Raw genomic sequence first — 11,227 nt, forward strand, 5'->3', positions numbered from 1 at the left:
ACCTTAGCCTTGTTACTATGAAAACTGATATAAAATGTATAACCATGTAAAGGTCCCATGAGACGACATTTGCCTTCGCTTCTTTGCTGTATGTTCCTCAAGGCCCACACACCTCACTCCCATTCCTGGCACAAAGTAAGAGCTCAAAAAATACTTGATGTATGAACAAATGATACTTTTCTGGGCTGAACAATGAAGTTGTACAATAAGATTTCTTAGGCGGAGGGACAGGAGACTCCAAAGTTAACCATGAGAATAGGGCAGGGTGAACCAGAGCAAACAGGCAGGAAAGCAGCTGGAAATCCTATGGTAAAGGCCAGCTACACTGGCCAGAAGGAAGCATGTGGTTTCCTGAATTGTATCCATTCAAAGCCATCAGCCTTGAAGCATGATATATATAGACCATGTCAAGGATGGACAGTTGCCCCTTCAGCCCCACTTGAGAGTTGTTTCTAAAAAGTTGCGTACATTCTTGGAAGGGGTATGAAGGTCAAGACAGCTGGAACAGAAAAATAAGACTGCAAGAGAACATCCCGATACAACGTCATTAGAGGAAGATTCTTAACCTAGAGTCTATTGGGCCTCCTCCAGGCAGCATAGCGAGACTTCAGGAAACTGTGAACACACTGAAATTGGTATAAATTGTGCATACGTGTGGCTGTCTGTCTAGAGAGGAGACCTCAGATTCATCAGATTTTTGTGCCCTTTGGTTATTGGGCCTGCTACTTCTTCCTCTTCATCAGCTCAAATGGAGCTCCTCTAAGTCCATAATTATTCATTAGGGGCTGGAGGTGGGAATAAGAGGTGGTGGGAACGAGAGGGAGAAGGGAACTAAGCCCTCGGAAGACCTTCTATTAATTGAGTTAATAGATGTGAAAGGATTAGAGAGTGTTCAGCATATATAAATAGGGGCTTATAAATGTTAGCTCTCACTATTTTTATTACTCTATGCCAAAAGCCTTATACTTTCTCAGCTTCACAATAACCCTACAAGGCCAGCATAAGTCCCATATCCTATTTATAAGGAAACAGACTCAGAGAGATTAAGTAAACTAACCCGTGGGTCACAGCTAGTGGTGGAGTTCAGAAAGATCTAATTCCAAAGCTTGGACTCTTTGTCCCCACCCCAAGACCTGAATTACTGGCCAGGCTTTCAATCTGAAAGCAGCCTCTCCGGCTACCCTTTAGGCTTTTATGTCTAAAGCCCAGTCTTACTCTCTCCCTGAGTCTGTCCATCAGAACAGGCACTGAGCCACAAAATGAGCTTCTTCAAGCCAAGGCATAATCTACTTGCTTATATAATAGGGTCCTGGTCATCCCCCTGAAATTCCACACTCAAGCCAGTTTCTTTCCCAGGGTGTCAAGTGTTAATTAAAGAAATAAGTCATGCTAAGCACAATTAACTCCCTCCAATCTATCATGCAGCCAAGTGAAAGGCCAGAAGGGCAGAAATGTTTTCTAGTAGTCACAAACCAGAGTGAAAAAGCTTCAAACTAAGTCTCCTATTTTCTGGTTTCCAAATCCATGCTCAAAATTGCAGTTAAACATTAGCTACTAAAACAACCTTCCTAAAACATGGGAGAATCCTGACAAATGTACGTACTTAGTGCTTCCTACGTGTTTGCACTTTACACGTGTTATCCCTATGTTTCAAAAGAGCCAAACAAGCTGGTTAGATGTTACTTCTTGCGACGTTAAGCAAGTCTCTCAGGATCACACAGTGAGTAACAGAACCAGGACTTAAACCCGGGTCTGATATCATCAGCACTCTTAACCATCCTCCTCCCACCATGTCTACACAACCACCGTGATTCACGCTACCCAGCATCTCCTCTTGGTTTTCCCTGGAGCCACTTGCCTGAAAGCTTGATAGGAGAAGCCATGGAAGCAAGACAGCTGGACTCTATAAATAGAAGATCCGGGTTCCAGGTCCAGCTCAAGTACTAGCTCTGTCACCTTGGGAGATGACTTAACCTTCCAAGATCTCTGTTTCCTCACCTAGGCCATGAAGCTCATTGTTCCTGTTTCAGGATCTAGAAGAGAAAGGAGCTAAGGCTTAGGTGTTATGCGAAGGTTGGTTACCTTTTCCCCTCCTTAAAGCACTAACGCGAAAACTAGTGGTAGCGCTTTCTCAGCCTCCCAGCCGCGCTCATCTTCAGAGTTCTTCTCGGCCACCGCCACAGTCCCACCACGCCACCACCCCCTCCTCGGGCCCCTCTCCTCCCAGTGGCCGCGGCTTAATTTCCCCTCCATTTCAGTTGTTCTCTTGCCTCGCAGGAAGGACTGGTCTTGGATGCTCCTCCTCGGGCCCCTCTCCTCCCAGTGGCTGCGGCTCAATTTCCCCTCCATTTCAGTAGTTCTCTTGCCTCGCAGGAAGGACTGGTCTTGGATGCTGGGAGTCTGCCTACTTTCTTCCTTCCTTCCTTCCTCCTTCCCTCCCTTCCTTCCTTCCTCCCTCCCTTCTTCCGACTCTGGGCTTGAGGATCTGTCTCTCCTCAGGACCCGGCGCGTCGGGGCGGAGCTCTTCACTCCGCTGCCGGGGGTCTCTGAGAAACCAGCGCGGGCTGCGCAGCCGGCTGTGCGTCCCGCCCCGAGGGGCGGGGTGTGACCCGAGAGTTGAGATAAGAGGCGCCTGCGGTGGGGAACACACCGCCGTCCGCGGAGCTTTCTTGGCGGCTCAGCCTCTCCGGCGGAGCCGGGCGCGGGGCGGCCTGGGGCGCTCCTCTGCACCCAGACGCCGTGGCCCCAGCGCTCCCGCAGCCTCCGCTCTGGCTCGCCGCGCCTCCCGCCATGAGGCCGCTGTTCTACCGCTGCTGCAACACCACGTCGGTGGAGAAGGGAAACTCAGCGACGATGGGCGGGGTGCTCTTCAGCACGGGCCTCCTGGGCAACCTGCTAGCCCTGGGGCTGCTGGCGCGCTCGGGGCTGCGGTCGTGCCCGCGGCGCTCGCCGCGCCCGCCGCCCTCCGTCTTCTACGTGCTGGTGTGCGGCCTGACGGTCACCGACCTGCTGGGCAAGTCCCTCGTGAGCCCCTTCGTGCTGTCCGCCTACGCGCAGAACCGGAGCCTGAGGGGCCTGGAGCCCGCATCCGGCAGCTCGCTGTGCCAAGCCTTCGCCTTCTTCATGTCCTTCTTCGGGCTTGCCTCGACGCTGCAGCTGCTGGCCATGGCCCTGGAGTGCTGGCTTTCCCTGGGGCATCCCTTCTTCTACCGACGGTACATCACCCCGCGCCGGGGCGCACTGGTGGCGCCTGTCGTGGGCGCCTTCTGCCTCGCTTTCTGCTCGCTGCCCTTCGCGGGCTTCGGGAAGTTCGTGCAGTACTGCCCCGGCACCTGGTGCTTCATCCAAATGGTCCACGAGGAGCGCTCGCTGTCGGTGCTGAGCTACTCGGTGCTCTACGCCAGCCTCATGCTGCTGCTGGTCCTCGCCATCGGGCTGTGCAACCTGAGCGCCATGCGCAACCTCTACGCGATGCACCTGCGGCTGCGGCGGCTCCCGCGCTCTGGCCCCAGGGAACGAGCGGAGCTGGCCGCCGGCGAGAGGGAAGAGACCGCGCAGCCCCTGGAGGAGCTGGATCACCTCCTGCTGTTAGCCCTCATGACTGTGCTCTTCACCATGTGCTCCCTGCCTTTAATTGTGAGTCGCTTGGCGCTCAGGCTGCGGGAGACTGAAGCGCGTCGGGCCGCAGTTGCCGGGAGGGAAGGGTGGGGCGCATTGGACGCGGTGCAAGAGATGCGCCCTGAGCCAGGAGGGTGTGTTGCTGCGTTCCCCGGATCAGGTTCCCTCCACAGCCCCCAGGAGATAGAACCCAATTTGTTGAGCCAAAAGAGGTAAAGCCACAGAAAGGTAGGGAAAGCCGGAGCCGGATGGTGTCCCCTTAGCCCCGCAGAACCTCTCCAGTTAGCAGAACCCCCTCCTCCCTGCTTTCCTCTGCGAAGATCTCAGGGTTATTTATGCACCTCAGGACTTTGAGGAGCGGACCTTGGCAATACGAGTCCTTTACCACTTCTCGATGGCTACGTGAGGTTTTATTTCGTTACACCTGCCCATGATTTTAGTGGCATCAGAAATGGGCAAATGGTATCTGGGAGTTCTCCCCGGTGTTGGTGTGGAAAGGGAATAGGGAAGGTGTGCTTCTGTCAAAGTGATTTGCACATGTGAGTGACTAAAAGCATAGGTTTAGGTTTTTTTTAACTCGTGAGTAAACTTTGAGGAGTGGCGGATGCCGTTTCTGGTGCTGCAGAGGCGGAGAGGCTGTTTGGATTAGCAGATGTGTAGGAACGTTTCCGCTGGTGGTGTCGTTCTAATAACCTGTCTCGACAGGTTTTGTTTCTATCTTGGCAAGCGAGGTGACATGAAAGCCATTATGTTGGGTTTCAATCACTAACGGGGGTGGTGTGGTGCACATTGAATTACTTCCTCATTTTGCAGGTATTTCCTCTTGTGACCCCGGCCAAGACACCTAGGAGTGGCTGAGGCTTGAGAAACCTTTTTCAGCCTTGCTCCTCTCCCTCTCCAGACCCCACAGTGTACTTGTTCAACATGAACAACATTTAAATAAATTCGTTACCAAGTCCGTGTCATTGGAGTCCTGAGACTTATGTGAATAGGAAAGTTAAGTTTCTCATGGCAGTGTAGCAGTTTTGGACATTACTTTCAAGGGGGGGTGAAAGTGAAATATACTGTGATTTTTCCCTTAAATGAAGGCCTTAATGTGTTGGGCAAAGAGCTCTCTGGGTTAGGATCAGAACTCCCCAAGATAAATAAATAAATCTATATCTATATAAACAGAGAGATAGAGATATAGGTATAGATATTTAGCAGTGGTTTTCAAACTTTAGCACGCTCAGACTCATCAGCAGTGCTTTTAGAAGCAGAGCTGGCTGGGCCCCATTCTCCAGAGTTTCTGATGCAGACATTTTTGAAGAATTCAGCAGCCTCTTCTTCACCTGCTGATGTGGGGATCACATTTTGAGAACCACACTCTAAAGCAAGACTTAGCAATCACAGCCCACAGGCCAAATATGTCCTGCCCACTGTTTTAGTGCAGCCCTGGAGTTAAGAATAGTTTTTATAAGTAAACATTTGCCATAAATTTGATGATAGGGCACATGAACTCTGAACCCCAACTAAGTCAAATGTGATTCCAAGAAAAAGACTCACGCTTCTCTTTAGTAGACATGTATTACCAAAAATTGTACTCAATTATTATTACATTTTTAATTTCATCAATTAAAATTGTAGAAATGTGTTTTCTCTCTTGTTAGTAAGTACCTACTAAATATTCACTATTTGCCTCTTGACTCATAAAACCTAAAACGTTTGCTCTTCAGCCCTTTACAGAATATGTTTTCAGATCCTTGCTCTAAAATAAGAGCCTTACTTACCTGTGCTGCGATAAAAGCAGAAATTAGCCAAATGCCTGGATATTATGTCCTGAGTTTGAATGTTTTAGTAAGAATAATGCAGAAAGCATAATACATTGGAAAGAACATTGCACTTGACGACTCTCTAAGGAGATTTGAATAACTCACAGGGGCTTGTGAGGATTGAAGGAAATAATGGACTTGAAAATGATTTTCTAAAAAACTTGTAAAGTTTCAAAGACATGCAATGCAGACAGCATTCTTCACAGGAAGTATCATTTCTAGAAAGGAAAAGGGCTTTAGCATAGGTTTGAATCAGGTCTCATCACTTACTAAGTATAAAAGCGCTTACTTATCCTTTCTAACCTCAGTTTCCTCATCTGTGATGAGGATAACTATTCTTGCTCTGTAAGATAGTTATGAAGATTTGAAGTATTATATATACATATATATATATATATATACATACATACATAAATACACACTAACCAGGTGCCCGGTGGCCTCAAAAATTAGTATTACTAATTATAACTTCCATTTATTATAATTGCCTGCTAGACATAGAAAATTAATTAAGAAATATGACCTCCGAAGATAGTATAATATTTTAAGGCAGTGGTTCTCAAACTTGTTCTAGTCTAACGACCCTCTTTTCACTCTTAAAAATTATTAAGGACCCAAAGATGTTTTATTTATGTGGATTATATCTATTAGTATTTACAATATTAGAAATTAAAATAAGAAAAATTTTAGATATTATTGTAAAACAAGTTGCAATGTACTTATTGCTTGTGTTTTTGCATAGGTGAAAGAGAAGTTTGAGATTTCAAAATTATTTAATGAATGATAATAAAGTATAGTAATATTAGCAGATAACATGGGGAAAAGCATGTTAAGAGCACAGAAACACTGAGAACAATCTCTGAAAATGCACATATGTATATCCTATTACCTTAGAAAGGTCTAGAAAATGCAAGAGTACACAGCACATATTCCATTAGCCATGGGAGTGATGATGTCATTCATTACATATCAGGCAGCTTCTGTGAAACTCACTGTACACTTATGAGAGGATGAAAGTGAAAAAAGACAAGTAACATCTTTTTATGAAAATAGTTTTGACCACATAGACACACGGAAAGAGTATTAAAGATGCCCATTCTTTGAAAATCACTTTTCTAAGGAAAGGATTTAGTGATTGGAAAAAATAAGGCTGTATGTGAAGGTGGGTAAACTTTAAAAAAAAATCTTGCTCATCACATAAATATCATATTTCATTAAGCCGGTGAAAAGTTTGTTGGAATATGATTTTTTAATTAAGTTTGTTATAATGCTGGATTAGAGCAAGATGTTTAGATTGAATTCTCAAATTTCCAATTTGATACGGTAAAAAGAAAGTATAGAGAATATGGGAGGAGCTTTAGTGGCAGTTTGCAGCACGTTCTTTAATGTATACAAAGTATTTTCATCAAAATTATTTTTACCTTAGAAAACCACAGTGTTTTGGAGGTTGGTCGGGGAGCAGGAATGGCTGAAAGAGGGTTTTCACGAAGAGATTCAACATAGTAGTTGAAAGGTTTAGAAGCCAGGTAAAGGTATGCACAAGCTTGTGCAATCGCATATATCAGAATCCATGGAGTCAGAGAAGTGGTTAGAGGACCTCCTGCATGCATTGAGATAACTCTTGTGTGTGTGTGTGTATGTGTGTGTGTGTGTGTGTGTGTGTTTCATTTTGTTGAGCAGAAAGAATGGGTGGGATGCGCCATCCATAGGAGGCTGTTAAAGTTGTGTAAGGGATGGTAGCAAGAGACTGGCCCAGGGAAAAGGGTAAGAAGTGGATTTAAAGAGCTAGAGCAGAGGGTGAGGTCTAGGGTGTGGTGATGGATGAACTGAATGGGAGAGGGCGTTGGAATCAATGTTGATGTCCTAAGCAGGGATGTCCAGCCAAGCTGTCGCCAGAGAACCGGCAACAGCAACATTTTTTTGTGGACCCCTAATTTCAACAGAGGGCGCTCTTCTCACACCAGTTCTCTTTGTGTAATGACCTACACGCGTTGAACAAACCAGTTGTATATTCTGAGGGTATTCCGTATTCAAGCCCTCTGTTAGAGGAGCAGTTTATAAAGTATATTCTAGGGAATACCATTGATCATCAGAGGATTTTTCGAAAGTCTAGATTGTGTTCGAACGGATGTCTTGTGAGAATTAATAGAATATGTACTTTGATCACTGTCACAAGGGAATAAATTTGTCATATTTTTAGTAAACTCAAAAAATAAATAAAATTAAAAGGCCGTTTGTAGAATATTACATTTCTAATACAAATCAGGTGACTTGAAAGTACAAATAACCTAATAATATGCAATAGAATTGATATGGATAAATAGTGTACAGAAATAAATTTTGTCTTAATTATATAAACATCATTCAGTTACCCAGATCCCAACTAATCAAGCATTCTCAAATAGTAAGAATTATATCTTGCTGCACTCCACTTTGAGGAGAAAGGAGCAAATATAAAGATTAAAGTCATATAAAGTGTTTGCTTTTTCAGTTAACTCAAGTGTGTAGCCTGTTGTCATCCATTTATTCATTCATCTCAGATCTGGAACCTACAACATTCCAGGCACTGTAATTCATTGTGGGGATATAAAATGAGAAAAACATCACATCTGCCTGCAGCTATAATACTAGGGGTGAGAGGGAGTGACTAGGGCCGGAAAGGAGTTAGAAAAGGAAAGGATTGACTCCTAATTGATAAAATAATAATACTAGCTAATTATTGAATTATTCTTAGTGCAAGGACCTGTTCTCACGGTTGTACTCATACTATCTCATGCAAATTTCATAACAATCCTGAAAGATAGGTGCAATTATCCCCATTGTATAGATGAGGAAACAGAGTAACTTGCCTGAAGTAACACAGCCAGTGAGGCGATTCTATCTAACCTGGATGGTCGGACTCCAAAGCTGATGAGCTTAACCACCACCTTAACCATCACCAGAGGCTTCGTGTTGGGGGTAATGTTTTAGGTCAACCTGGAAAGAAGGTAGGATTTGGGCATGTAATCAATTTCCACATCTGTAAAATGGAGATAATGAACATACTTACTTCACAGGACTTTCGTAAGGATGAAACAAACTTTTAAAAGTAAAACACTTAGAACGGTGCCTGAGAATATGAAGCTCTGTGTGGACGTTAGCCATTATTATTACTCTTAGTGTTATTAAGCAGTGATGATGGGAGAGGGCTTCCAGATAAACTCTGTCTTCCTAAGTGCACTAGATGGAAGTATCTGAACCTACAGAAAAGAGAATAAAAAGGTAAGGAAACAATTATGAGAACATACATCTTCTCATATCCCTGATTGCGTTGAATGGGTCTGGTCTGTGTACTTATTCATATCCCCTCCCATTAATGTTGAGTTTGCATATTTTCTGTACCATTAGAGTCCATTTTGTCCCATTATGGATTTAGAATCTCAGTGAGCATGGGTGATGTAAGAGCACTGAGAAAAAGTGGCTGGCCTCCAACTGAGTGGGAGACAGTTGTAGTGCTGGTCTAGACAGCAGTGTCGGCTGAATGGCAGGAAAGGGATGAAGCAGTTTGCAGGGCTCCCAAGCGGCCAGAGAGCTCAAGGAAGAGCAAGACAATACAGGAGTGGCTGGGCACAGGTAAGTAGGCTTATCGCTCTGTGTATGTTTCTTTTTTCTTCCTAGTCTGAAAAGAGGATGACAACCACAGAATGATAAGCATCTGTGCTAAAAATGAGTAATTTACACAAGTTGTCTCCTGTCTTTCCACTGGAATATGTCCTGTCTCTTTACGTTGATTAAACGTTTCTGTTTCAGATGGACTCACAGACATAGAAAACAAACTTATGGCTATCAAAAGAGAAATCGGGGGCAGGGATAAATAAGGGATTTGGGATTAACAGATACACACTGCTATATATAAAATAGATAGACAAGGACCTACTGTATAGCACAAGGAACATGTATATCTTGTAATAACCTATATTGAAAAAGAATCTTAAAAAGAAAAAAAATACATTTATATGTATATACGTATACATATATATGCTGTACACCTAAAACATTGCAAATCAGCTATACTTCAATAAAAAAAAATTCAGAGAAAGAAAAAACAAGTTTCTGTTTCATTGGTGTCTCCACACATGTGACATTTCACCAGAGTGACTTATTTCTGGGCTAACTAAGAATCGAGGACAGGAAGGAGGCAGAGGAAAAAGGGAAGAGAATCAGTATCTATGGGAGTGCGGTGACTCTGTAAACGACTCAGTAGACTAGATTTGTCCCACTTCAGCTCTTCCTCTACACCGCCAGGCAGGGAGCGGGCAACTCTAGCCCTGCCACACTCACCACAGGTGGACCAGCTCCAGGGACTTAGCCAGGGGCTCCCAGGAGGACCAGGCTTCCACTGAGCCTCCCAGGTCGGCCCTGCACCTCCCTGGCTTCTCACTTGCACCCATCCACTGTGGTGGCCTTAGCTGCTTATAAATTTACCCAAATGAATACTCCAAGCCAAGCTGCCATACTCTTACGGAAAAGTAATGTTTCCTAAGTGAAGTAAGTGAATTTGTTGCAGCCATCGACCTTCCGCTATCCTAATTGAATATTTTCCTTTAAAACAGTATCGTGCTTACTATGGAGCGTTTAAAGCTGTTCACGAGAAAAATGGAACTGCTGAAGAAATTGAAGACCTCCGAGCCTTACGCTTTCTCTCTGTGATCTCCATTGTGGACCCTTGGATTTTCATCATTTTCAGAACATCGGTATTTCGGATGTTTTTTCACAAGATTTTCATAAGGCCTCTTATGTATAGGAACTGGCACAGCAGTTCTTGCGGAACTAACATGGAATCCAGCCTGTGACAGTGTGTTAACCTCTCTGGTAAACTCAGGAATATATCACATTTTCTGGCAAAGAACCATGATCAAAAGAATCTTACAGGGCTTCCCTGGTGGCGCAGTGGTTGAGAGTCCACCTGCCGATGCAAGGGATATGGGTTCGTGCCCCAGTCCGGGAGGATCCCACGTGCCGCGGAGCGGCTGGGCCCGTGAGCCATGGCCGCTGAGCCGGTGCGTCCGGAGCCTGTGCTCCGCAACGGGAGAGGCCACAACAGTGAGAGGCCCGCGTACTGCAAAAAAAAAAAAAAAAAAAAAATCTTACAAGTTATATCCTTAAAAGCTATGTCCCACGGCTTCCCTGGTGGCGCAGTGGTTGCGAGTCCGCCTGCCGATGCAGGGGACACGGGTTCGTGCCCCGATCCGCGAAGATCCCACATGCCGTGGAGCGGCTGGGCCCGTGAGCCATGGCCGCTGAGCCTGCGCGTCCGGAGCCTGTGCTCCGCAACGGGAAAAACCACAACAGTGAGAGGCCCGCATAGCGTAAAAAAAAAAGAAAAAAGAAAAAAAAGAGAGAAGCTATGTCCCATAACAAAACATCTAAATGTATTTTCAAAGCTATTCGATCAATCTTTTTTTTTTTTTTTTTTTTTTTGCGGTATGCGGGCCCCTCACAGTTGTGGCCTCTCCCATTGTGGAGCACAGGCTCAGGACGCGCAGGCTCAGCGGCCATGGCTCACGGGCCCAGTCGCTCCGCGGCACATGGGGTCTTCCCGGACCGGGACACGAACCCATGTCCCCTGCATCGGCAGGCGGACTCTCAACCACTGCGCCACCAGGAAAGTCCTCGATCGATCTTAATAATGTGTTGTCACTCTATATTCATGAACGAGTTCAGTCGGGTTTTTCATTTTGAGTATAATAGCAACTACAATTTCATATATTGTAAACAATGTTAAAAGTCTTAAAGCAATGATAGTAATTGTTCCATTG

The 11,227-nt window shown here is 45.2% G+C and overlaps 1 protein-coding gene across 1 annotated transcript; it reads left to right on the forward strand.

The window, feature by feature from the left end:
- The first annotated feature begins 2,775 nt into the window (after positions 1 to 2,775).
- On the forward strand, positions 2,776 to 10,664 carry PTGDR (prostaglandin D2 receptor). The gene is made up of 2 exons (XM_079701050.1): positions 2,776 to 3,636; positions 10,022 to 10,664. The coding sequence occupies exons 1-2, from the start codon at positions 2,791 to 2,793 to the stop codon at positions 10,259 to 10,261; spliced, it is 1,086 nt and encodes a 361-aa protein (XP_079557176.1). The 5' UTR covers positions 2,776 to 2,790; the 3' UTR covers positions 10,262 to 10,664.
- The last annotated feature ends 563 nt before the right edge of the window (positions 10,665 to 11,227 follow it).

This window comes from Hyperoodon ampullatus (genome assembly GCF_949752795.1).
Source record: "Hyperoodon ampullatus genome assembly, chromosome: 3".
Lineage (NCBI taxonomy): Eukaryota > Metazoa > Chordata > Mammalia > Artiodactyla > Ziphiidae > Hyperoodon > Hyperoodon ampullatus.